Raw genomic sequence first — 25,902 nt, 5'->3', positions numbered from 1 at the left:
GCCACACTGTGCCCGGGTCCAGTCGCGGGCAGCCCCAGCCACTGCAGAACCCATACGTTGAGCGTCTGCCATGTGCTGAGGATACAATGGTGCAGACAGACAAGGTCTCTGCCTTCTTAGAACCTGGAGTTCAACATGAAGAGGTAGAGAATAAAGTCGATCAAAGTCAGTTTTCATATAGAAATTCAGATTGACTGTTCATCGAGCGCTGAGAATGTTCCAGGCACCACTGGGATACGGTGGACAGAGCCAGCAGAGCCAGGGCTTCCATCCCCACAGGCACTGCAGAGAAGGCGAGGTGATGGGATGGAGAGCGACTTTGGGGGTGACCTCAGCGTCATCTGAGGAGGCCCCTCTGAAGTGACTTGGGAGATGGGGGGAGCCAGCCCCATGGAGAGCTGGGGGAGAGCATTCTGGGTGCAGGGCATGGCAAGAGCAGAGGCCCTGTGTGCTCCAAGCAGAACTGACCAGTGGGGCCGTGGAGGAGCAAGTGGGAGAGAGGCCGCGAGTGGGCTGGGCGGTCGGCTGGGGAGGCCCCGCAGGTCTCAGGAAGACAGTTTTGCAACAGGAAGCTGTTAGAAGGTCTGAACAGGATGGTAACATGACCTGATTTGTAAAAGGACCCCAGGCGGCAGGCATCGGGCCAGAGTGGGTCCAGCCACTGCTTGCGAGCGCCCTAAGGCTTCTGATCCAGCTTCCTGCCCGTGCTTCCCAGGGTAGCGACAGAGGATGGCTCAAGTGCTTAGGCCCCTGCCAGCCGTGGGGGAGAGCAGATGGAGTTTGGACTCCAGGCTTCACCCTGGGCCAGCCTTGGCTGTTGCAGGCATTTGGGAAGTGAACGCGTGGATGGGAGATGTTTGCCTTCTTGGTAGCTCCCGCTCTCTCACTTTGCCTTTCACATAACCAGAAATAAGCCGCTGTTTCCAGACACTGCATTCGTCCCCAGGACGGCCGCCTTCCTCGCACTGCCTTGACGCAGTTGCTGTGGGAGGGGGCCACCTGCCCCGTTCCGTGCCGTTCTGATTTCACCCACCCGTGAATTTTGTCAGTGGGAAGCCCCCGGGGCGTCACCCAGAGGGCAGCAGCTTCTGCCGTCCCCCGGAGCCTAGAGCCCTGTACTGTGGAGGAGGTGGCACCAGGTGTGGGGTGGCCAGGGCCGCCCTAGGCACCTTACGATTGTGACACCGGGAGAAGGAGACCTTTGTCCCCGGAGAGATTTAGGTAAAGGGTCACGGTGAGGCCGTTTGCCCTGCGGCTGGCATAGCTGCAGGGTGTGGCCATCTGGTGGCATCGGGCTGACAGACAGGCAGGGGCTATGGGGTGGAAGGAGCCTGAACCGGCGGCTGCCTCCCCCCACTCGGCCGCCCTGGACAAATGCTGCGTTTCCCCCAAGCCTCACGCTGCTCAGCTGACACGGGGACGCCTGCACTCGTACTGGCAGTGCTTGAATAGGGCTGCCGGTTCCAATCTCGGCTCAGCCACCGGACCGGCCGTGTGGCCCTGGCCGAGTTACTGTACCTCTCTGAGCCCTGTTAGTCTTACCAGGACGTGAGGCTAACACCAGTCCCCGCCCGCTCGACTCTTGTGTGGGTAAAGCTGGGTGGTATATGCAGAGGACGGAGGTGGCGGGTGGTGGGCGCACAGTAAAAGCTGCCATCGCTGTGGTCACCTTCTCTTCCACACGGTAAGAGCAGCTGCAGGGAACGGGGTGTCCTGGGACCCAGTGGGCCCACAGACCCAGACTGACCGGCCCTGGGCCAGCAGCTCCGAAGCACAGACATCAGTCCCTCAGCCGGGGACAGGAAGAGAAGGAGGTTCCCGCTCTGTGCAGGTGCTGCCGTGGGCGGGGGAACAAAAGGGTACTTGACATCTGAGGTCAGAAAACTGCCCTGGGTTGGCCTTTTACTCATGCGTCCGGAGGCATTCATTCATCTAGGCCCTGAACAGGCGCCAGCGATACAGAAATGAGTGAAACAGCCCTGTCCGTAGCGAAACAACATGTGCTGTGTGGGTAACTTAACGTTTTCTGCTAGGGGCGACGTTGTGGCACAACCTGTGGAGCCTCCACCTGCACCGCCAGCATCCCGTCTGAACGCTGGTCCGAGTCCCGGCTGCCCCACTTCAGTCCAGCTCTCTGCTAATTCACCTGGGAAAGCAGCAGAGGAGGGCCCAAGTGCTTGGCTCCTGCCACTGTGTGGGAGATCAGATGGAGTTCCAGGCTTCTGATTTCAGCTTAGCCCAGCCATGGCCACTGTGGCCTTTTGGGGAATGAACCAGCAAATGGAAAAATCAGTCTCTTGGGGCCGGTGCTGTGGCATAGCTGGTAAAGCCATCACCTGCAGTGCCGACATCCCATATGGGCGTTGGTTTGAGACCCCCACTGGCCCTCTTTCTTTCTTTCTTTCTTTCTTTCTTTCTTTTTTTTATTTTTGACAGGCAGAGTGGACAGTGAGAGAGAGACAGAGAGAAAGGTCTTCCTTTTTGCCGTTGGTTCACCCTCCAATGGCCGCCACGGTAGCGCGCTGCGGCCGGCGCACCGCGCTGTTCCGATGGCAAGAGCCAGGTGCTTCTCCTGGTCTCCCATGGTGTGCAGGGCCCAAGAACTTGGGCCATCCTCCACTGCACTCCCTGGCCACAGCAGAGAGCTGGCCTGGAAGAGGGGCAACCGGGACAGGATCGGTGCCCCAACTGGGACTAGAACCCGGTGTGCCGGCGCCGCAAGGCAGAGGATTAGCCTGTTGAGCCACGGCGCCGGCTGGCCCACTTTCAATCCAGCTCTCTGCTATGGCCTGGGAAAGCAGTGACCCTGCACCCACGTGGGAGACCTGGAAGAGGCTCCTGGCTCCTGGCTTCGGATTGGTGTAGCCTTGACCGCTGTTGTGGCCATTTGGGGGAGTGAACCAGTGGATGGAAGACATCTCTCTCTCTCTCTCTCTCTCTCACTCTGCCTTTCAAATAAATACATAAATCTTTAAAAGAAATCTCTATGAAACTGTCTCAAATGAGTTTAAAAATTTTTTTAAATAAACTTTAAAAAATATTTATTTAAAAGGCAGTTAGAGAAAGAGAAGGAGAGACAGATGGAGAGAGAGGAGAGACCTTCCATCTGGTGGTTCACTCCAGATGGCCGCACCAGCCAGCACTGGGCCAGACTGAAGCCAGGAATCAGGAGCTTCATCCAGGTCCCCCACGTGGGTGGCAGGACCCAAACACTTGGGCCATCTGCTGCTGCCTTCCCCAGGCCATTAGCAGGGCGCTGGATCGGAAGTGGAGCAGCCAGGACGCCAGCCAGTGCCCAAACGGGTTCTGGCATCACAGTCGGCAGCTTTGCCCCCTGTGCCATAGCACTGGCCCCTATGTTTGAGAGACAGAGAGGCACAGAGACTAGAAGAGAGCTCTTCCATCTGCTGATGTAGTCCCCAAATGCCTGCGGTAACCAGGGGCTGGGCCAGGCCAAAGCCAGGAGCCAGGAACTCTGTCCAGGGTCCATCACTGCCAGCAAGGAGCTGGGACCTGAACCCAGGCATTGCAGTTTGGGATGTGGGTGTCCAAGCAGCGTCGTAACTCGTGCCAGTGCCTGTCTCAGGGTTAGTTGTTGAATATATCTAAAATCTTACCGTTTCAATAAGCGATATTTTTAAATTGCTGCGGTTTCATCTTCATGCTTCAGTCTGAAGTCTCCCGTGTACTGCGTGCACACAAAACTCCCCAGTTGGCATGTGCCCCAATTCGAGGCTCAGTGGCCACATCGGGCTGGCATCTACCATCCTGGACAGCACAGGTGTAGGGGACGTGAGTCACGCGCACTAAACAGCAAGGTACAGAGGCTGCCAGAGCCCCCGCACCTGTCAGTTGAGGTCAAGGCTGCCAGAGCCCCCCCCCGCCCCGCACCTGTCAGTCAAGGTCAAGGCTGCCAGAGGCCCCCACACACACCTGTCAGTCAAGGTCAAGGCTGCCAGAGGCCCCCCACACACACCTGTCAGTCAAGGTACAGAGGCTGCCAGAGCCCCCGCACCTGTCAGTCAAGGTCAAGTCCCAGGTGGGGGAAACCTGACCAGGGCATGCGCGAGAAGTAGGAACTGTCAAGGTGAAGACGGGTCGTGGGAGAGAGCACTCCCGACATGTGCGAGAAGTAGGAACTGTCAAGGTGAAGACGGGTCGTGGGAGAGAGCACTCCCGACATGCGCGAGAAGTAGGAACTGTCAAGGTGAAGACGGGTCGTGGGAGAGAGCACTCCAGACAGCAGCCTGTGCTGAGGATCGGGCCTACAGGCCTGCTCTCAATTTTTTTTTTAAGCTGTCGACTTATTTACTTGAAAGGCAGAGTAACAGAGGAGAGCTTCTGTCCACCGGTTTACTCCCTAGATGCCTACAACACCCAGGGCTGAGTCTGTCCTGGGCCAGGAGCCAGGGACTCCATCCAGGTCTCCCACGTGGGTGGCAGGAACCCAAGGACTCGGGCCATCAGCCGTGGCTCCCCAGGAGCATTAGCAGGGAACTGGATTGGAAGCAGAGCAGCCAGGACCCAAAGCATTGCTCTGATACGGGATGTGGGTGTCACGGTGGTGGTTTGCCCCACTGCGACAGTGCCTGCCCAAAGCGATTACCTTAACCATCGTACGCCTGAGGCTGAGTCGTGTTAGGTATGCTCACCCTGTGCTGCCCCGTGGAGCTCCAGAATGTCGTCATTTCGCAAAAACAAACTCTACCCATTAAACAGCTCCCCGTGCCTCCTCCCACCAGGGGCCCCTTTGCTAGGGATTCCAACAGGATGCAAAGCTGTGATTTGGAGTAAGCAAAAGGGGGTGCCGTTCTCCCCACCTTCCCTGCCCAAGGCCTCCCCTGCTGGCAGGGGTGCACAGAAGCTGCCAAGCTTTCTGGGGGGAGCTGCGTTGGGTGGGAGGGGTTCAAGGGGAGGCTGGTGAGGTGGGCCCTGGGCACAGTGGGAGGAGGTCTAGGGGTGGCTCCCGGCTGTCAGAGGGTCTCCCCAGACACCCGAGCGCCCACCCGCTTCGTGGACGACGAGGAGCTGGCGTACGTGATCCAGCGGTACCGGGAGGTGCACGACATGCTGCACACCCTGCTGGGGATGCCCACCAACATCCTGGGTGAGTGAGGGGCAGGCGGCTGCTCCACACCCTGCTGGGGATGCCCACCAACATCCTGGGTGAGTGAGGGGCAGGCGGGTGCTCCACACCCTGCTGGGGATGCCCACCAGCACCCTGGGTGAGTGAGGGGTGGCGGGCAGGTGCTCCACACCCTGCTGGGGGTGCCCACCCGCATCCTGAGTGAGTGAGAGGCAGGCGGGTGCTCCACACCCTGCTGGGGGTGCCCACCAGCTTCCTGGGTGAGTGAGGGGCGACGGGCGGTGCTCCACACCCTGCTGGGGGTGCCCACCAGCATCCTGGGTGAGTGAGGGGCAGGCGGCTGCTCCACACCCTGCTGGGGGTGCCCACCCGCATCCTGGGTGAGTGAGAGGCAGGCGGGTGCTCCACACCCTGCTGGGGGTGCCCACCCGCATCCTGAGTGAGTGAGGGCCGGCGGGCAGGTGCTCCACACCCTGCTGGGATGCCCACCAGCATCCTGGGTGAGTGAGGGGCAGGCAGCTGCTCCACACCCTGCTGGGGATGCCCACCAGCATCCTGGGTGAGTGAGGGCCGGCGGGCAGGTGCTCCACACCCTGCTGGGGGTGCCCACCAGCTTCCTGGGTGAGGGGCGGGCGGGTGCTCCACACCCTGCTGGGATGCCCACCAGCATCCTGGGTGAGTGAGGGGCAGGCGGGTGCTCCACACCCTGCTGGGGATGCCCACCAGCATCCTGGGTGAGTGAGGGCCGGCGGGCAGGTGCTCCACACTGTGCTGGGGGTGCCCACCAGCATCCTGGGTGAGTGAGGGCCGGCGGGCAGGTGCTCCACACCCTGCTGGGGGTGCCCACCAGCATCCTGGGTGAGTGAGGGGCGACGGGCGGTGCTCCACACCCTGCTGGGGGTGCCCACCCGCATCCTGGGTGAGTGAGGGGCAGCGGGCCAGCAGCACGGCCAGGTGAGTGGGCGGGGCTCTCCAGCGCCTCTGTCTGCAGCCCCGCCCACTCACCGGCCGGCTCGGTGTCTGGCTGTCTGCCCAGACATCTCGGTGGCACCTCTGCCACACAGCCGCTCCTCCATCCCATCTGCCCCTCACGGCTCCTGCACTGATGTCGCAGCGTCCACACAGAGCTCCCCGCTCTGAAACCCCCTGCGACTCCCCAGCTTGGCCTCTCAGTCCTCCGCATTGTGACCTTTCCAAGTGCTGGCCTTGGACCCCTGCCCCAAGCCGAGCCCCAGGGCCCTGCACAGGCCAGGACTGGGCACAGCCGATCCCTGGTAGAGACTAGAGAGCAGCCGAAGCCTCTCCAGGCCCTAGCAGCGGCACCACTGGCCTCTCCTAGCCCTGCTCACCTCCCACCCTGTCCCTCACCCCCAGGGGAGATCGTGGTAAAATGGTTTGAGGCTGTGCAGACCGGCTTGCCCATGTGCATCTTGGGTGCACTCTTTGGTCCGATCCGGCTCAGCGCTCCGTAAGTGTTCGAGGAGATGGGACGTGGAGACTCGGGAGTGGGGAGGGCGCGGCCCCTGAGCAGGCCCTGGTGGTTTTCCAGGAAGCAGGAAAGGACGAAGCGGGGATGAGGGCGGCCTGGTGTCCCCAGGGCAGTGGACGAAGCCTGGAGCCCAGGCTGGGTCAGAATGGCCGGTGTCAGGGGAAAGCAAGTTTGGGTTCTGGAGTTGTGCAGCCCTCAGTGGAAGTCTGGGCCTCGGCACGGCTGGGAGGTGTGGCTTTGGGCATAAGATCGACCTCGCCAAGTTTCTGTTCCCTCACCTGAGGAGTGGGCATCGATGGCTGCCTCCTCTCGGGCAGAAAGCGCACTGAGCGGCGGGGTGCCCAGAGCTGCCGGCCTCGGGCCTCATGCTGTCTCTGCTGTCCGCAGGCGCCTGCGCGTGCTGGTCTTGGAGCTGATCCCCTGGGCCGTGCAGAACGGGCGCAGGGCCCCGTGTGTCCTCAACCTGTACTACGAGCGGCGCTGGGAGCAGCCCCTGAGTGCTCTGCGGGAGGAGCTGGGCATCACGGCCCCTCCCAGGGACGTCCAGCGCCTGGCCCAGGCCTGAGCAGCAGGGTCTGGCCTGCCTCCCCTGCCCCACCTTTGTTCCTTCGCGGTGAATGCTGACCCTTGGACATCATTTATCTTAATTGCCATTATCTCCACTGAGTGGCCTAGAGGGCCAGTCCAGGAGGAAGCGGGCAGCGCAGTGGGACTCCCGGGGGAGCTGGAATGAGTGAAGAACAGAGCCGTCTCAGGCCTGCTCCTGCCCCTCCCCACCAGCCCTGCTGTCCGCGTCCGTCCTGGCTGTACCCAGATCCAGAGGCCTGGGAAGACAGAGGCGGGGGGTGGGGCCGAGTCTGCCGTCCCAATAAAGGTTCCCCCCACAGTGCAAACGTCTGCCAGCCCTGCCTCCACCCAGTGCTGCCCGTGGCCCCCAGCGCTGCAGGTGGAAACCCTATCCCGACCTGAGCTTCCCCTGCTGGTCCCCTCTCCTGTGGTCTGAGGTCGGGCCGAATGGGGTCCACATTCCCAGCCGCTCCTCCGTGTTCCGGCAGAAAAGTAAACAAGTTCTTTCTCTTTCTGAACCCCCACTCCTTCACCATGAAGGGGACCACAAACAGCACCCCCGGAGCTGTCATGGGCCTTCCTAGGTGGCACAGAGAAGCGACTGGAGGAGCAAGAGCTGTTCCTGAATTAGTTGTTAGTTTTTACACGCATCTTTATGTGAAGGGCAGAGGAAGAGACAAAAGAAGTGTGCCATCCGCAAGTTCACTCCTCACATACCTGCAACGGCCAGGTTTGGGCCAGGCCAGAACCAGGCCCCAGAGCTGTTCATGTCTCCCATGAGGGCACTCGTCACCTGCTGCCCCCAGGGTCTGCACGAGCAGGAAGCTGGGTGGGAAGTGGAGCTGGGACTTGAACCCTGGCGCTCCCCTAGGCCTCCCCAGCAGCATCCTAACCGCTGTGCCAAACGCCCAGCCCCCCGGAGCTGCTTTATTCTAGCAGCTTCAAGGCTGCCACAAACAGGTGTTTCCTTTGGGTCAGGGTCGAGGAATGGGGACAGGTAGGATGCAGAGTGTCACTGGGTGACACACTGGGGTTTGGAACCAGGAGAGATCCCAAGATGGCAGAGCTAGGCACAGACTCGCCCGGAGCAGCTGGGGCGTGCGCCTCCCTGGAGGTGGTCCTCAGTTCCCCTATTTTTAATGATGGCCACAGTTTATTCCAGCTGTGCCTTATCACCTCCTCACCTGAGTCCCCCGGAGAGGGAGAGGCCGTCACAGGCGTCCCTGGAGTCTGCGGGGCATGGGTTCCAGGAACCCCAAGTGAGGCCAGAACCCACGATGCTCCAGTGCTCTGTGTGAATCAGCGTTGTGTTTGCGTAGAACCGTCTCTGATTGCACGTGAGAGGTATCTAGCCCAACAGGGAGACGACAGGATGCCACGTTCCACAGCAGTACCTGGGTTCCGTTCCCGGCTTTGGCTCCTGACTCTGTGGACCCCTGGAGGCAGCAGCAATTGTGCTCCTACCACCCACACGTGAGATCTGCCCTGGGCTCCTGGGCTCCTGGCTCTGGCCATTGTGGGCATCCGGGGAGTGAACCAGTGGATAGGAGCTGTCTTCTGTGTCTGCCTTTGTATTTCTCATTCAAAATAAATCACATGTACTGTCTAGGGGCTGGCCTTGTGGCACAGTAGGTGGAGCTGCCACGTATGATGCCAACATCCCATATCAGAGTACAGGTTCAAGTCCTGGCTGCGCTGCTTCCAATCTGGCTCTCTGCTACTGCACCCAGGACAGCAACAGAAGGTGACCCGGTCATTTGGGCCCCTGTCACCCACATAAGAGACCCTTTTGGAGTTCCAGGCTCCCGGTCCTCCCCTGGCTGTTACAGCCATGTGGGGAGTGAAGCAGTGGATGGAAAATCTGTTTCTCTTTCCTTCTCTGTCACTCTTTCAAATTTATTTAGAGTGACAGATCTCCCATCTGCTGGTTCACTCCCCAGATGGCTGTAACGGCCAGGGCTGGGCCAGACCAGAGCCAGGAGCTTCCTCCAGGTCTCCCACGTGGCTATAGGGGCCACTGCTGCTGCTTTCCCAGGCTATTAGCAGGGAGCTGGATCAGAAGTGGAGCAACTGGGACACGAACTGGTGACACAAGGGACACCAGCGCTGCAGGCAGTGGCTTTACCCACTATGCCTTGGACCGGCCTTTAAAGTAAATCTTAAAAAAATTACATATAGTACCTAATCCAAGGTAAATTCTGCATAAAACAGTTATACTGTATTGTTTAGGGAATAATGACTTGAAAAAAAGTGTATATGGCCAGTACAGATGCAAATTATTTTTCACAAATACGTTTAATTTGCAGTTGCCTTAATCCATGGGTGTGGCACCCCCAGATGCGGACTTCTGTGTGTCTGTGTTTTTTAGGATTGATGCATTTATTTGGAAGGCAGAGTGACACGGAGAGGGAGTCCTGGGACATGCAGCACCTCTCCATCCGGGTGTCCCATTGAGCCATCTCCCACTCCCTCTTAGGACACATTAGCAAGAAGCTACATCAAAAGTGTGGAGCAGCCCTAACCTGCTGTGCCACAACACCCACCCTGTACTCTGAGTTAGTGCGGAAGCAGTAGGAGCAGAGCCACTGCTGGTACCAGGAGCTACCTGAAGACCCTCCCAGCTCCGCCGTGCCGGGGCCCAGCCTCTCTGCTCCCCCCCCCCCCCAACATCTCGTTCAGGGCCTGTGGCACAGAGGGAGGGTGCGGGAGGTGGGGACCTCCCTCCGAACCGCGAGTTTCTCAGGGGAGGCCTTGTCCTGAGCTGCTTGGATTTCTGCAGGAAGGGGGGATGGGCGAGTCCCCTGAGCTCCCCCCTCTGCAGAACGGGTGCCTTACTGCACCTCCTGCCAGCTCTCCCTCCAGCCGGCCAGAGGACAGACGGTCAGAAGAGCAGTCTCCTGACCATGGGGTGGCACCTGTGTCACCAGCTCATGAGTGCAGGAACTAGCAGTGGCAGTCGCCAGGCCTTGCTCACTTCTGGTAGAAACTCCCATTCCCCTTCCTCAGTAACCCCTGGTGGCCTCGCTCCTGCTCCCTCAACACGCCAGCCCCCTGCCTTCAGGAACAGCACTGGCCGGCTCTGCCATTCACATCACTGCCTGAATGTCGCCTCAGAGGGGCCATCCCTGACCACCTGGCTCCCCACCTGCCAGGCCATCACCCTTCCTTGGGAGCCCTCAGCCCTACCTAAGCCTGCCTCACGTCGGCTCTTCCCTGTCCCGGGGGAGCAGTGTGCAGCTGTCAGGCGTGGCACTGTGCTCCCGAACACCTTCCCCCCACGACAGCCCCCTAGAGAGGAGGCTGGCAGAGCCTCACTTCACAGCCTCAAGCGCAGACTGTTGGGCCTGCCCTGTGACGCACGGGGGTCTTGAGTTCTCTCGTGGTAGCCAAGGGAAAGCCCCCTCGCCCCCCCCCCACCTCATAAAACCCACATGGGGGGCTAGCACTGTGGTGCAGCGGGTTAACACCCTGGCCTGAAGCGCCAGCATCCCATACGGGCGCCGGTTCGAGACCCAGCTGCTCCACTTCCGATCCAGCTCTCTGCTATGGCCTGGGAAAGCAGAAGATGGCCCAAGGCCTTGGGCCCCTGCACCCGCATGGGAAACCCGGAAGAAGCTCCTGGCTCCTGGCTTCGGATCAGCACAGCACCGGCCATTGCAGCCATCTGGAGAGTGAACCAGCAGATGGAAGACCTCTCTCTGTCTCTCTCTCTCTCTGTCTCTCCTCTCTCTGTGTAACTCTGACTTTCAAATAAATAAATCTTTAAAATAAATAAGTTAATTAATTAATTTTAAAAAACCTTCATGGAGCTGGCCCTGGCCTGCCACTGGGCAACCCTGATCCCCTGCAGAACTCGGGTGAGCCTGTTTGCCCATCTGTGAACTGAGGAGAGTGCCATTCGACCATCAAGGCTGGCCGACGTGGGGCTCGGCAGAGCCGCACAGTGGGGGCACTGGGGAAAGCACGCTGTCGTTTCCTGGGGGGGGGGGGGGGGGTCTTTGGAGGCCGCCGAAGTCAAGCTTGAAGTATGTGTGTGCGGGAGGACCACCACAGCTCCCAGGGTCCAGGAGTGTCTGCAGGGTAAACCCCTCCGCGGTTCCAGCCCCAGACCAGTTTGGTGCCCCGGGGGGGCTGAACTCCGTGCGAGGGCGATGCCAGTGCCTGAGAAGTCGGAGCTTTCCGCACTGACGCCGGTTCCCTCAGCCATGCCGGTGGGCTCACGGCGGGAAAGGCGCCGCTGTGAGGTCCGCCTCAGCTGGGCTGCTCCCAGCCCCTGCCCTTGGCCCTCCACTGCCTCTGGAGGTCTTTCCACTCACTCCTGCCACCACACGGCCCTCCCGTCCCCATGGATCTTAACACACACCCACTAGTCTGCAATCATCACACAAATATATTTTTTTTAAAATTTATTTGTTTATGGCCGGCACCGCGGCTCAACAGGCTAATCCTCCGCCTTGCAGCGCCGGCACACCAGGTTCTAGTCCCGGTTGGGGTGCCGGATTCTATCCCGGTCACCCCTCTTCCAGGCCAGCTCTCTGCTACGGCCCGGGAAGGCAGTGGAGGATGGCCCAAGTGCTTGGGCCCTGCACCCGCATGGGAGACCAGGAGAGACACCTGGCTCCTGACTTCAGATCAGCGCAATGCGCCGGCCGCAGCGGCCATTGGAGGGTGAACCAACGGCAAAAAGGAAGACCTTTCTCTCTGTCTCTCTCTCTCACTATCCACTCTGCCTGTCAAAAAAAAAAAAATTATTTGTTTATTTGGAAGGCAGAGTTACACAGAGAGAGAAGGAGAGGCAGATAGAGAGAGAGAGAGGTCTTGCATCTGCTGGTTCACTCCCCAGTTGGCCGCAATGGTCAGAGCTGGCCTGAAGCCAGGAGCCAGGAGCTTCTTCCAGGTCTCCCACGTGGGTGCAGGGGCCCAAGGACTTGGGCCATCTTCCACTGCTTTCCCAGGCCATAGCAGAGAGCTGGCTCAAAGTGGAGCAGCCAGGACTTGAACCGGCGATAATATGGGATACCGGCACTGCAGGCGGCGGCTTTACCCGCTGCACCACGGCGCTGGCCCCTTTTTCACAAGTTTATTTTAAAAGAGTTACAGCAGGGCTAGGGGCAGAGACAAAGAGATCTCCCATATGCTGGTTCACTCTCCAGATGGCTGCAACAGCCAGTGCTGGGCCAGGTTGAAGCCAGGAGCTTCATCCAGGTCTCCCATTTGAGTGTCGGGGACCCAAACACTCGGGCCATCTTCCACCACTTTTCCCATGCCCATTAGCAGAGAGCTGGGCTGGGAATAGAGCAGCCTGGATACAAACCAGCATCCGTATGGTATGCTGGTGTTGCAGGGAGTGGCTTTAAGCCCCTCAAATATCTCCTGAGCCTGTGCTAAATTCAGAGGCCGAGTTCAGCACTGACCCTGTTGGAGTTGGGTGGTCAGGCCAGCCGAGTGCCTCCCACGTGCCAGGCTTGAGCTGGGAGCCTGACCTGCATCCGGTCCTCAAATCCGTACCCAGCCCCAGGAGGCAGGGGTGGTGGTGATGACGATGCGCCCCCATTTGATGGGCAGGAACACCGAGGCCCCGTGAAGAGACAGGGTTTGCCCAGAGCCTCACAGCTGAGGCCAGGAGTGTGTCCAACTGGGGAGCAAAGGAGACCCGCAGTAATGCGACGAGTGTTACACCAGGAGTGTGGAGGGTACCGGTGAGGGACCCGTCTGGTCTGATCTCCGCCTGCCCTCCCTGTGTGCCCAGCTAGACTAAGCAGCCTGGAGGCAGCTGTCTTGTTCCCTCCGTGTCCCCTTGCTTCTGTCCTCAGGCTGGCCCAGTGTCCAGTCGGGTCCTGCCTTGGTCTCACCCACGTGACAAGCCTGAGTGAAGGGGAGCAGCTGCCGGCCTCAGTGCCCTCCCCCAAAACGCTCACCTGCCCACTTCGCACATGACCTCCGTGGTCAATTTGGAAATAATCATGTTTACAGACTGGGGTCCTGATGTGGGTACGGTCACCATCCCCAGCCCCTCTCCACTCACTCAACAAACTGAGCTTCTCCCATCTGCTCGGCCCTGTGGTGGAAGCAGAGATGATCTTCCATGTAGACTTGGCTCTCGTGTGTGCCGTGTGGCCGGGTGAGGCACCACTAGCACGCTCTCATTGTGTATCTAAGACGGCACTGGGGGGCAGGCGTTGTGGCACAGTGGGTTGAGCTTGAGGTGCGCACATCCCACACTGCCGTGCCTGCTTCCAGTCCTGGCTACTCTGCTTCTGATCCAGCTTCCTGTGAACACACACCCCGGGAGGCAGCAGATGGTGGCCCAAGTTTTTGGTTCCTGCCAATTGTGTGGGCGACCCCGGCTCCTGCTTCAGCCTGGCCCAGCCCCGGCTGTTGTGGGCATCTGGGGAGTGACCCAGCCGACAGATGATCTCTCCCGCTCTCTGTCACTATGTCTTTCAAATACATTTTTTTTTTTTTTTTTAAGAAGAAACTGAATCTGAACTTGCATCTGAGGAGCTGAACCCAACTCCTTGGGACGCCGGTAACCATTGCCCTGCACTGCCTCCCCAAGGTGGCATCTGTGGAGGAGGTGGGGCTGGGATTGCCCCAGGATTCCCCCCAAGAACACACCCTATGCTACCGCAGGAACAGGTCCCAACGCTTATCAGACCAGAATTCCGTCTTGAACCTCCATAAACGGGGCCCGGGGACTGCCCCTTCCTCCCTCGGGGATCTATTTAAGGACCAGCGAGCGCGGGGGTGCCCAGCGTGGCCGGTATCAAGTCCTCAGAGGGGGGAATCTGGCTGGGCACAGGCATGGTAAGGCCATGGATCTACAGGATTTTCTACAGCGTCCGGCATGACCAGAGGCTAAAGTTAACCAAAGCGTCCCCAAACCCACGCCAGGCTGCTTGGAAAGTTCCAGGGCTGAGACGGGCCGCCGCACCTGGCAACCCAGACGCCAAGTTTAGGGCTGTCAGGGCCGCGGACTCCGCAGCCTAGGGCCCGAAGGAGCTGCGCCTCTTCCTCACGACCCTCATAAAGGTACCGGCGGCCGCAAAGTAGCCCAACGCGAGTGAGGGAGGAGCCATCAAAATTCGACTCTGGTGGGACTCGAACCCACAACCTTTGAATCACCAACCCAGGCTCAGCTAGAAGTCCAATGCGCTATCCATTGCGCCACAGAGCCGGATGCTGGCGTCCCGGCTCCAAATCACCTCTCTGCCGGAAACCGCCCGTCTGGCGCTCCCCTGGGCGTGGCGCTGGGCCCTGGCCAGCTCTGCCTCGGCTGCGGGGCAGGCTGACGGCGCCGACGGGGCGCTGCCCCCACGCCTGGGCGTCCAGGGGCCTGCGGGGAGACCGGGCCCGCAAGTGCCCGCTGGCTCCCCCGCGGCTCGGGGTCCTGCGGCCGGGCGCGGCTGCGCGGACTACATTTCCCAGCGTGCCGCGCGGCGGCGCCGCCCGAGGCCGTCGCGCGCGCAGTGCCGGCTGGGGCCGGGCGGCGTCGGGCGCGCCGGGCAGCGCTGCGCTGCGGCTCCGAGGCTCCCGGCCGCGGGGAAGGCGCGGGAGGCGGTGCTGCGGCCGGCACGGCCGGTTTGGGTCGCGGGAGGCGGGCGGGCGGGGGAGGAGCGCGGCGGGTGGGCGGGCCCGGCCGGGCGCAGGACGTTGCTAAAGCCCGGCTCCGTGCGCCCAGGGGCGGCTGATGCCCCCGGCGCTCCCCACTCCGCTGCCGCAGCCGGGCCGCGTCTGGACGGGGCGCCGCACCGCGGGGCCGACGCCGGGTGAGCCGAGGCGGGGCCGGCGGGGGTGTCCCCGGGCTGGGCGAGGTGCGGGGCCGAGTCGGGGGGCGGTGGCGGGACCGGCCGCTCTGAGGGGCGAGGTCGGTCCGCGTGCCTCGGGGCCGGGCGCCCCGGTCCGCTCCCCGCACGCCCCCTGCCGCGGTGGGCTGAGGCCCCGGGGACGCCGACCCCGGCGTGGGGATGCTCCTTCGGCCCCACTCCGCCCCACCCCGACTTCGCTGCTCGCGGGGAGGGCGCGACGGGGCGGCCTGTGAAGCCTCCCCGTGGCCCAGGCGTTGCCCCTCACGCCGGCTCGGGGCTTCTCCACCGTGACCTTCAGCCCCCCCCCCCCCCCCGAGATTAGGAAAACCCTAAGGAACTCCCAGCGCATCAGCCGCCCCCTGGAGCACGCCCGCAAAACCCAGGAGCAGAGCCGCGGCGGCCCCGGGAGCCGGCCCCCGCCTGCGAAGCCTCAGCCGAGTGGCTGGGTGTGTGCGGGGCGCGGGGCTGGGCCCCCCGGACCCCGCTCCTCTCTGGATCACCTTTCCCCGCTGGGCAGTCACCTTTCGGCTCCTGCGCGCGAACCTGTTGGCTCGGCCGCCCCCTGTCGACCAGCAGAGGCACGGCACTGCCCCGCGCCGTGGGCAGACCCGAGCAGGCTTCTCTCCCGAGAGGTTGTGACTCGGCTTGGTTGTCCCCACACGCTTCCTGGGTCTCTGGGTGAGGAGTGGAGCAGGGGCGTTCAGGTCAGTACCCACTCCAGGCCATCTTAGGTAGGAGCCTTGGAAGTCAGGAGAGCCGGCTGCCCTGTCTTAGCTGGGAAGGACCCTCAGAACACGTCATACTGTACCCATTGCTCAGAGGAGGAGACTGAGGCTTGAGGTAGGAAAGGGACTTGCTCACGGCCCCTAGAGAGTGGTAGGCCTGGCAGTTCCTTTCTCAGATCAAGTCCCAAGCCCCTGGCCTGCCCCTTCCAGCCAACCAGGGTTCTCAGCTACAGAAAGGGACCCCAGCCCTCAGTCACCCCTCCCACCGTGGCTGACCGCTGTGGTTGACCTTTGGGGGGTCTCGGTGACCTGGTGGTCTGGGCCAGGAGACGGGGTCCTCAGTCACCCCTCCCACCGTGGCTGACCACTGTGGTTGACCTTTGGGGGTCTCGGTGACCTGGTGGTCTGGGCCAGGAGGTGGGGACCCGGGGACTCGGTGTTTGAGTACTGACTGCGCTGTGCCCACAGGCCACGATGCTGCTCGGGGCGTCTCTGGTGGGGGTGCTGGTGTTTTCCAAGCTGGTGCTGAAGCTGCCCTGGACCCAGGTGGGGTTTTCCCTTTTGCTGCTCTACTTGGGGTCTGGCGGCTGGCGATTCATCCGCGTCTTCTTCAAGACCATCAGGCGGGATGTCTTGTGAGTACCTCCTGCCCCTCCTGGGGTATCTTGTGCCCTCCTGATCCCCAGATCTCTCCCCCAGGACCCCCGGGTCTCCGCCAGCCCGGGACACTTGGGCCCGCCCCACCCCCTTTTCGCTGGCAGTACCAGGCACCTCTATCTCCAAGGTCAAAGTCTTCTCCCAGGGACTGTCCCTGCTGTGAGGTTCTGTGGTCGGGGGCAAGCTTAGGAGCCTGAGACTTGTCAGACAGCAGGCGTGCTAAGAGACATCTAGAAGGGGTCCCCAGGACGAAGAAGGGGAGCCCAATAGGAGGGGAAAAACCTGTCATCGGGTTGGCATATGCCCGAGAGGGCGCAGAGGGCCCCGCGTCCCGGAGCAGGGCCACGTCAGACACCTGCTGTGGTGTGCTGCGTGCCAGGTGCCGTGCTGGCTCAGGCTGGGTGGGGAGCTGAGATGGAGTGCTCCCTAGACGGGCAGTACCTCACAGTCAGAGACCCAGCTCTGCCCCACTCCTGGGTCCCAGCCCCTGGCACAGCGAGCCGCAGGCAGAGCGGGCAGCTCAGCATTCGTTACTCTGGGCTGGTGACACAGGAGGCGTAGAGGGACAGGTGTCCCTGGTTGAGTGCCCGGGTTCATGTCTCATCTCCGCTTCCAATCCAGCCTTCTGCCGACGTGTGCCCTGGGGGCGGCGGGGGATGGCCCAGTGACTTGGGCCCCTGCTCTGGTGTGGGACCCCAGGCTTGGTTCTAAGCTCCTGGCTGTCGCAGGCATTCGGGAAGTGAACAAACGGGTGGCAGATCTCACTCTGCCTTTCGGATTAGATGACAATGGAAATAAAGAAAACGGAAGGGCAGGAAAGAGACAGGAGGTGTGGAGTGGCACAGTGGGAAGGTCGGAGCCGCAGAGAGTGGCTGGCGCGCAGAGTGAGGCCAGGGCCAGGCCACAGTGTGGGAATCAGAGCAGCCTCGGGTGGGGAGGGGCGCAGCCGGACTCCAGGTGGCCGGAGAAGAGCCCAACTGAGGACACAGCTTCAGGAAGGGCTGGAGACGGGCGAGCTCGCAGAGGGCAAGGGGTCGGGGTGGGGGCAGGCGGGTGCGTGCTGCCAGGTGAAACCACACCCACTGCTGCGTGCTGGGCGCCGAGCAGGGCCTGGGGCACAGTACGGTGAACAGGACAGAGGCCGAGCCCAGCTGGGCCTGTGGGGAGAAAGAACAGATGGAGCAGCAGCATGCTTGACCCCTGGGGACCCTGGCAGAGGCCGTGGTGCTAGGGGAGACTTGAATGAGGAGTTTGGACTTGGAGGCGGGACCCCGGAAGACTGACAGCACAGCAGGCTGAGGAGGGAGCAGGAGCCATGGATGCCAGGGGTTCACATCCGGGCTCAGCCACGCTTGACCTGGGAAGCCCTGGGCAAGCCGTGGCGCCGTGTCAGCCTCGGGTCCGCGGCACTGTGGGGTGCAGGAAGTGGGGGTGGGTTACATGCAGAGGTCCACAGCCTGGGCTGGGACTTCGGGTGCCCGCCGTCCCAGCCCCAGCCGTGGCAACTCCCTGCCCGCCCCCTCCACAGTGGCGGCCTGGTGCTCCTGAAGGTGAAGGCGAAAGTGCGACGGTACCTGCGGGAGCGGGCCACCGTGCCTGTCCTGTTTGCCTCCACGGTCCGGCGCCACCCCGACAAGACGGCCCTGATCTTCGAGGGCACGGACACCCGCTGGACCTTCCGCCAGCTGGATGGCTACTCGAGCAGCGTGGCCAACTTCCTGCAGGCCCGGGGCCTGGCTGCGGGCGACGTGGCTGCCCTCTTCATGGAGAACCGCAATGAGTTCGTGGGCCTGTGGCTGGGCATGGCCAAGCTGGGCGTGGAGGCGGCGCTCATCAACACCAACCTGCGGCGCGACGCCCTGCGCCACTGCCTCACCACCTCCCGCGCACGGGCCCTCATCTTTGGCAGTGAGATGGCCGCAGGTGAGCCCTGCGGGGCAGGGGCTGGGGCGGCAGAGTGGTCGTGGGTGAAGGGCACGAGCCCTGGAGTTCCTTCTGCCGGAAGCACTAGCGAGAGGCTGATGCCAGCGGCCCCTCCGATGCGCCGTGGCCTACATGGGACCAGCTCGGCCTCGCCTGCCTCATCTATGATGGGAGCAGGCGTTCAGTGCCCCGCCCCTCACAGAGCTTGGCGCTTTACAGGGCACTTGTGGTCTTCGCAGAGCCCCGTGAGGGAGGGGCGGTGGTCTTGCTCCGTGGCTGCCAGCCTGGGCTCCGACGGCCGTGCAGTCCAAGCTTGCCTGCAGCCTCCGTTCTTTGTCCCCACACCCCTGTGGTTGGGGAGAAGGGGCGGGGAACTTAGTGTGAAGCTGAAGGGGAGGAGGAAGGGCGCAGTGGGGGAGCAGAAGGCGCGGGCAGTGCCCTGTGGTTGCCACCGCCGAGGGAGCTCTTGTTCCTGGCAGCAGTGAGAGCCCAGGTGCTCCGCCCAGCTGGCCTCCCTGAGCACACGGCCAGTGCTGGCACAAGCCAAGGTCCTGGGCACACGGGGTTTCCTGGCCTTTCTGTTGAGCCACCCCTTCTCCCCTGCAGCCGTCTGTGAGATCCACGCCAGCCTGGACCCCTCGCTCAGCCTTTTGTGCTGCGGCTCCTGGGAGCCCAGTGCGGTGCCCGCCGGGACAGAGCACCTAGACCCTCTGCTGGACGCGGCCCCCAAGCACCTGCCCAGCCGCCCTGACAAGGGCTTCACAGGTGCGCTCCCCATTCCCACAGAAGGATGGAAGCAAGGACGGAGCACTGGCCTCAGGGCCAGGAGGCCTGGGTTCTTCCCCAAACTGCCATGTGCCTGGAGCAAGTCACGCCACCTCCCCTCCTGTCTGGAAGACGGGAGCAGTAAGCACAGGACTCGAGTCCCTTGGTGTGTGTGAAGGTGCCGGGCGCAGAGCTGAGCACAGAGCTCACCAGCTGCAGTTCTCTGTGGAGCAGCCTGCACTGGTGCCGACACAGCAAGGCCACGTGGACCCTGAGAGCTGCCTTGTTGGAGTTCTGGCTGGGGTTGGGGTAGACGGGGTAGGTGAGGGGCAGGGTTCTTTAGTGTTCACCTGGTCGGTGCAGGACTCTGCCTGTACACTGCCTGGCAGCTCAGAGCTGGGGCTGGCGAGTCAGAGCTGAGTTCCTGTTGCCAGTTCTGCCGCTACCTTTGTGTGGCCCTGGACACCTGCCCTGCCTCTGAGCCTGGGTTCCTGTAGCCATGAAACTGGGGATAGCAGCCGAACCTACTTTATGGGATGGCTTTGAGGGCTTTACAAACATAGGGTCCAGCCCTGAGGCTAAGGTGGGGCGCTGGTCACTTGTCATTGTTTAACCCATCCCTTGGGGGCAGGGGTCTGCCCCAGGCTGCCCCTCTCACAGCCCCTCGTGTCTGTTCTCTCAGATAAGCTCTTCTACATCTATACGTCCGGCACCACAGGGATGCCCAAAGCCGCCATCGTGGTGCACAGCAGGTGAGGAGCTGCTGCCCCAGGGCGGGCCAGGGAGCCCCCTCTGCCCTTCCAGGAGGAGGGGAGCCCACCTGGCCCTTTGCCTCTCCAGGTATTACCGCATGGCCGCCCTGGTGTACTATGGATTCCGGATGCGGCCCGACGACATTGTCTATGACTGCCTGCCCCTCTACCACTCCGCAGGTAACCCTGGGCCCCTGTGGGCCTGCAGCGCCCCGGGTACTTAGGGACCCCCACCCCGCTCTTCTTGTCAGGCGGCGTGTTGCGGGAGAACCTTAGGAGCTTTGGGGTGAAGTCTGGGTTCAAATCCAGACATGGTCCTTGACTGCACGTCTGTCTCCTTACCTGGTCTCCATGAGGTGACCACAGCAGCCCAGGGTACACAGCAGCGTTCTGCTGGCCTTGCTGTCTGGTGGCAGGGATTGGCGGGGGGCAGAGCTGGATCCAACACAGTACCCTGCCCCTGAGCTGCAGGGATGTTTGGGGCTCGGCCTGCCTGCCTCTCGCGTTGGAAATGGCGTAGTAAGCGCAAGAGGGGCAGGGAGCAGGAGCACGGCGCAGCGGTGCCAGGGACCCGGGGCCCGGGAGGCTTCTTGGACGCCTTCACCCAGGGCAGGCACACGTGAGAACAGACAGGGAGCTCAGTTCGGCCTGGTTGAGCGGCGGCACTGCAGGCCTGGGGCCGGCTCCGACTGCCCTGGTGGCAACCCAAGGAGCACACGCTTGATCCCACAGGCACTGGGGAGCCATGGAAGCAATGAGCAGGGACAGAGGTAGCATCAGTCAGGGTAGGTGGGAGAGTTCAGGAAAGAGAAGCCAGGACATAGCCCCGGACAAGGGGAGGCTCTGGGGGCGTGGTCTCCACCACCCTTGCCTCCAGGACCCTTCTCTGCCTCCAGGGAACATCGTGGGAATCGGACAGTGCCTCATCCACGGCATGACCGTGGTGATCCGGAAGAAGTTCTCAGCCTCCCGGTTCTGGGACGACTGCATCAAGTATAACTGCACGGTGAGTGAGCGGGGGGCCTGAGCGGGCCCCTCGGGTCCGTCAGTCGGAAGGGCCACGTTGTCATTGTGCACCCGGGGAAGCTGAGCCCCAGAGGGTGGCGGGCGAGCCCGGGAGCTGAGCTCACACCAAGTCCACCCCAGATCGTGCAGTACATCGGCGAGCTGTGCCGCTATCTCCTGAACCAGCCGCCGCGGGAGGCGGAGACCCAGCACCAGGTGCGCATGGCGCTGGGCAACGGCCTCCGGCAGTCCATCTGGACCAGCTTCTCCAGCCGCTTCCACATCCCCCAGGTGGCCGAGTTCTACGGGGCCACCGAGTGCAACTGCAGCCTGGGCAACTTCGACAGCCAGGTGCGGCCGGGCTGGGACGGGCGGCCGCCGCAGGGGTGATGGGAGGTGCCCAGAGGAGGGCCGAGCTCCAGCGCATGAGTGGGGCTGCGGCCACGCTGGGATGGGGCGGCTGCCTCAGGGGTGATGGGAGGCGCCCAGAGGAGGGCCGAGCTCCAGCGCATGAGTGGGGGTGCGGCCACGCTGGGATGGGGCGGCTGCCTCAGGGGTGATGGGAGGCGCCCAGAGGGGGGACCGAGCTCCAGCGCACGAGTGGGGGTGCGGCCGGGCTGGGAGAGCCCAAGTCTTGGCCTTTGCAGGTGGGCGCCTGTGGCTTCAACAGCCGCATCCTGTCCTTCGTGTACCCGATCCGGCTGGTCCGCGTCAATGAGGACACCATGGAGCTGATCCGGGGGCCAGATGGCGTCTGCATTCCCTGCCAGCCAGGTGTGCCTGGGGGGGGGGGCGGTGGGCGTGGGGGGAGCCCCATTCAGACCAGCGGCCCCACTCTGCGCTGCTCTTAGGGCTGCAGAGTGTTTATTTCTTTGTCCGTCTGTCCATCCATCCAACCACTCACCACCCTGTCTGTTGGCCATCCATCCATTCTTTCTTTTTTATAGATTTGTTTGTTTATTTGAAATGCAGTGATGCAGAGAGGGAGAGGCAAAGGCAGAGAGAGAAAAGTCTTCCATCTGTTGGCTCACTCTCCAATTGGCTGCAACAGCCAGGGCTGGTTTTTTTTTTTTTTTAAGATTTATTTTATTATTTGTTTGAAAGGCAGAGTTAGAGATCTTTCATCTGCTGGTTCATTCCCCAAATGGCTGCAACAGCCAGGGCTGGGCAGACTGAAGCCTGGAGCCTGGAATGCCATCCAGGTCTCCCGCGTGGGTGGCAGTGGCCCAGTACTGAGGCCCTTAACTCTGCCATGGGCGAGTGACTCCGCCTCCGTATCGGAGTCCCCCCGTCTGCAGATGCAGCTATTGTCCACGGAGGTGGCCTGAGGATTACGTGCACTAAGCATGCAAAGCGCTGTGAGCGGGCCAGGCACAAGGCAGGGGCTCGGCAGGGCTCGGCAGGGGCTCGGCAGGGGCTGGCAGGGGCTGGCAGGGGCTGGCAGGGCTCAGCAGGGGCTCAGCAGGCTCGGCAGGGGCGGCTTGGTTCCCCTGTCCCCGTGGAGCCTGGCCGCATGCCCTGTTGGTTCATCGTTGTTCAGTGAACAGACATCAGTGAGGGCCCAGGTGTGTCAGATGCAGCTCTCGGAGCCACTAGGCTGGGAGTGGGGACACAGGGCACATCTGTGCAAGCAGAAGGAATCGAGTGACATCAGGATGTCCTCTGCATGTGACAGGGGGACAGGTGGAAGAGGCCACCTCGGGCAGATTTTTTTAAATGAATTTATTTATTTGAAAGGCAGAGTTACAGAGAAGGAGAGGGAGAGAGAGCTTCCATCCATCTGCTGGTTCATTCCCTAGAGGCCGCAACTGCCAGGACTGGGCCAGGTCGAAGCCAGGAGCTTCAACTTGCGCTGCTTTCTCAGGCACCTTAGCAGGGAGCTGTATCAGAGACGGAGCAGCTGGGACTGGAACTGGCACCCACAGGGGATGCTGGCATTGCAGACAGCAGCTTAACCCACTGCACCACAACACCGGCCTCTGCCTCGGGCAGACCTGACCCTGCCTTCCCCACCCGTAGGTGAGCCAGGCCAGCTGGTGGGCCGCATCATCCAGCAAGACCCCCTGCGCCGTTTCGATGGCTACCTCAACCAGGGCGCCAACAACAAAAAGATCGCCAAGGACGTCTTTAAGAAGGGGGACCAGGCCTACCTCTCCGGTACGTCCACAGCCCTGCAAAGCTTTTTCCAGAGGGTGTGGGGAGAGCCCTCTACCACTGCAGAGAACACCATGCTTGGACTCCCCCGTCCCAGTCCTGTGGGGCAGCAGATCCTTGGGCTCCAGCGAGGCTTGCCTGCCTCAGCCCCCTGGGCCGAGGGCCGAGCTGGTCTCAGCCCTGCTTCACCCACCACAGGTGATGTGCTGGTGATGGACGAGCTTGGCTACCTGTACTTCCGGGACCGCACAGGGGACACGTTCCGCTGGAAAGGCGAGAATGTGTCCACGACGGAGGTGGAAGGCACCCTCAGCCGCCTGCTGGATATGGCCGACGTGGCGGTGTATGGCGTCGAGGTGCCCGGTAGGTGTGGGGAGGGCCGGTGCCCATGGGGCGGCGCTGCCAGGGCCACTGCTGGCTACTCATTGTCCACCCTGTTGCCTCCAGGAACTGAGGGCCGGGCTGGAATGGCTGCTGTGGCCAGCCCCGCTGGCTCCTGTGACTTGGAGCACTTCGCACAGGTCTTAGAGAAGGAGCTGCCCCTGTATGCGCGGCCCATCTTCCTGCGCTTCCTGCCTGAGCTGCACAAGACAGGTCTGTCTGCCCTGCTCCAGCTCTGCGCTCCCACACCTGGCCCCTGCCCCTTTGCCTCTGGAACGAGCCTGGTGGCTGTGCTCTGAGCTTTGCCCACAGCCTTGCCCTGTAGTGGGCAAACTGACCTCCCCTATACTTGGGGCAGACTGAGCCATCAGGGGGAGGAAGGTCACCGTTGGTTGGTGGCAAGTATTTGTTTCTTGGAGCTTTTGGAGTTGGACGGCAGGCAGCCAGAGGACAAGGAATTCCAAAGATAAAGGGAATAGAGAGCGCGCTGACGGAATAACAAGGGGAGGGGCCTTTGGGGGTGATTGGGAGGCTCCCCTGGGGAGGTGACAGTCAGCTGAGATCTGTATGAATGGGTGGACTTTCTGGGAGGAAGCTTTCTGGTGTGGGGACAGCAAGCATGAGGTCCCCACAGCAGGAGGAGCTTGGACACTGGAGGATGGAGGGAGGCCCCCAGAGCTGGGGTGAGGGGCAGTCAGTGGCATGAAGTGGCAGAGAGGCCAACAGAGGCCAGAGCCCCAGGGCCTTGTGGGCCAGGGTAGGAGTCTGGGCTGTCCTGGGGGCAGCTGGGAGCCACAGAGGTGTCTGAGCAGGGTAGTCACCTGGTCTCGATCATGTCCTGCAGAGACCTCTGTGTTGTGTGGAGGGGGGGGGCAGGGAGATGAGGGAGGGCCAGCATAGCTGTCCGGGCGAGAGGTGAGCAGGGGGCCTGTAGTCACCATCCTACGCTGGGTCCAGTGATGGCTCTCAGGAGTTCCCCGGTGGGCAGGAAGTGCCAAGGCTCCTGCCCAGACCCTCCCTGGCCCCCTCAGCCCTCACTGCCCCTCCCTGTGGCTCACCCTTGCACCACACCTGACTGCCCCTGCCTTGAGGTGGGCCCTCCCCAACTGCTGTGGCCCTGCCAGGTAGTGGACACCTGTCCTTCTGGGGGTCCCTGAGGCGGGGGTGGGGAGGGTGTCCTAGGACCTTGGTGTGACATAGGCCAGGGACATGGGTGCCAAGCTCATGACCAAGACTGCAGGCTCTGAGGACTGGACGATCCTTTGACTTCCGTCCAGGAGGCGCGGAATGCACCAAAGCCAATCTCACCTGTCCGCAGGAGCTCCACACAGCCCCTTTATCTGCACGGTTCTGTGGGTCAGAGCTTTGGGGGTGAAGGTTAGCTGATCAGGCCTTTTGTTGGCCTCGACCCAAACAGCGGCCATCACCTAGTGGCTCAGGCGGCCTCCCTTGCGTGTGGCCGTCGCTGACGCTGCATTGCTGAGTGTCCATGGCCACCGCTGTCCAGTTCAGTAACTACTGCCCCGGAAGCTGCTGCGCACGTGCAATGTGAGGGTGTGATCAAGGAGGGAAATTCAAATTTTGCTTTTTTTTTTTTTAAGACTAATTTATTTATTTATTGGAAAGAGTGACAGAAATGCAGGGAGAGACAAAGATCTTCTATCTGGTGGTTCACTCCCCAAATGGTTGTAATGACCAGGGCTGGGCCCGTCCAAAGGCAGGAGCCCAGAACTCCACCCGGGTCTCCCACGTGGGTGGAAGGGACTACTTGGACCATCTTCTGTTGCTCTCCCAGGTACTTTAGCAGGGAGCTGGATCCAAGCAAAACAGCCAGGACTTGAATTGGCAATCTGATATGGGATGCTGGTGTCACAGGTGGTGGCTTGACCCACTGAGCCACAACATCGGCCCAAATGTTGCTTAATTTTAATTCATTTAACCTTAAGTGGCCACTGATGGCAGTGGATGCAGGTGTTGGGATCCCACCTGGAGTGCTTCGTCTGTGTCCCTCACCCTCCCCAAAGCCTGCCTGGTCTCAGGGCACCCCCAGAGGGTGGGAGCGGAAGCCACAAGGCCCCTCGAGGCCTGACTCCTCTACTGCTTCTGCTGCGTGCTGCTGTCAAAGCAGGTCATCAGGCCAGCTCGGATACGGGGGCGGAGGAAGACTCGAGCTCCTGCCAAGAAAAGCAGCGAAGCCGTCTTGGAGAGGCGTGGGCAGAGGGGAGTCTGGCTGTCCTCTGGCAGCTGTCACACCTGGGTTCAGACTCCAGCTCTGCCCTGACGCACGCTCTCTGAGTGTCAGTCTTTAGCCTCTGTGCAGTCGGGGCCAATGCCATTGATCAGATGACACCTGGCTCACGCACCAGTGGGGTAAACAAAGCTGCTGGGCGGATGCGCCATCTTGGCATCTAGCGAATACAGTGGAACCCGTGCCTCGAAAGCTTGAGGCACACCTGTGCCGCTAGGCGCTCTAACTGAGGGAGCCGTGACAATCGAAAGACCCATTCTACTGGGGCTGTCACCAAGTAGCTTCCCCATCTGCAAGCTGGGTGGGTGAGCAAAGCTGCCATTGGCGCCCCGCTCTGCCATG

General features: G+C 61.8%; 1 protein-coding gene and 1 non-coding gene across 5 annotated transcripts in view; one reads left to right on the top strand and one right to left on the bottom strand.

Annotated features, from left to right (window-relative positions):
• SLC27A4 (solute carrier family 27 member 4) overlaps positions 1-25,902 on the top strand; it is a 30,844-nt gene that overhangs the window by 3,991 nt on the left and 951 nt on the right. The window contains exons 1-12 of one of the 4 annotated variants that reach the window (XM_062207454.1): positions 14,805-14,911; positions 16,144-16,310; positions 17,861-18,255; positions 18,862-19,020; positions 19,703-19,772; positions 19,861-19,952; positions 20,669-20,778; positions 20,919-21,128; positions 21,425-21,551; positions 22,797-22,934; positions 23,130-23,294; positions 23,379-23,525. In XM_062207454.1, coding sequence (XP_062063438.1) covers positions 16,150-16,310; positions 17,861-18,255; positions 18,862-19,020; positions 19,703-19,772; positions 19,861-19,952; positions 20,669-20,778; positions 20,919-21,128; positions 21,425-21,551; positions 22,797-22,934; positions 23,130-23,294; positions 23,379-23,525 — 1,774 coding nt within the window. In that variant the 5' untranslated portion in view covers positions 14,805-14,911; positions 16,144-16,149. Of the gene's footprint in view, positions 1-4,977; positions 5,108-6,460; positions 6,555-6,962; positions 10,641-14,804; positions 14,912-15,683; positions 15,791-16,143; positions 16,311-17,860; positions 18,256-18,861; positions 19,021-19,702; positions 19,773-19,860; positions 19,953-20,668; positions 20,779-20,918; positions 21,129-21,424; positions 21,552-22,796; positions 22,935-23,129; positions 23,295-23,378; positions 23,526-25,902 lie in introns of those variants that run through there. The other 3 variants (XM_062207455.1, XM_062207453.1, XM_062207456.1) reach the window with 3 other exon arrangements.
• On the bottom strand, positions 14,229-14,319 carry TRNAR-UCU (transfer RNA arginine (anticodon UCU)). The gene is given in 2 exon segments: positions 14,229-14,264; positions 14,283-14,319. It is a non-coding gene; the product is annotated as a tRNA-Arg (tRNA).

The sequence above is a fragment of the Lepus europaeus genome, chromosome 12, assembly GCF_033115175.1.
Source record: "Lepus europaeus isolate LE1 chromosome 12, mLepTim1.pri, whole genome shotgun sequence".
In the NCBI taxonomy this organism is placed as follows: domain Eukaryota; kingdom Metazoa; phylum Chordata; class Mammalia; order Lagomorpha; family Leporidae; genus Lepus; species Lepus europaeus.
Note: the sequence above shows the minus strand (reverse complement) of the source record. Positions and strands in the feature narration are given on the sequence as shown.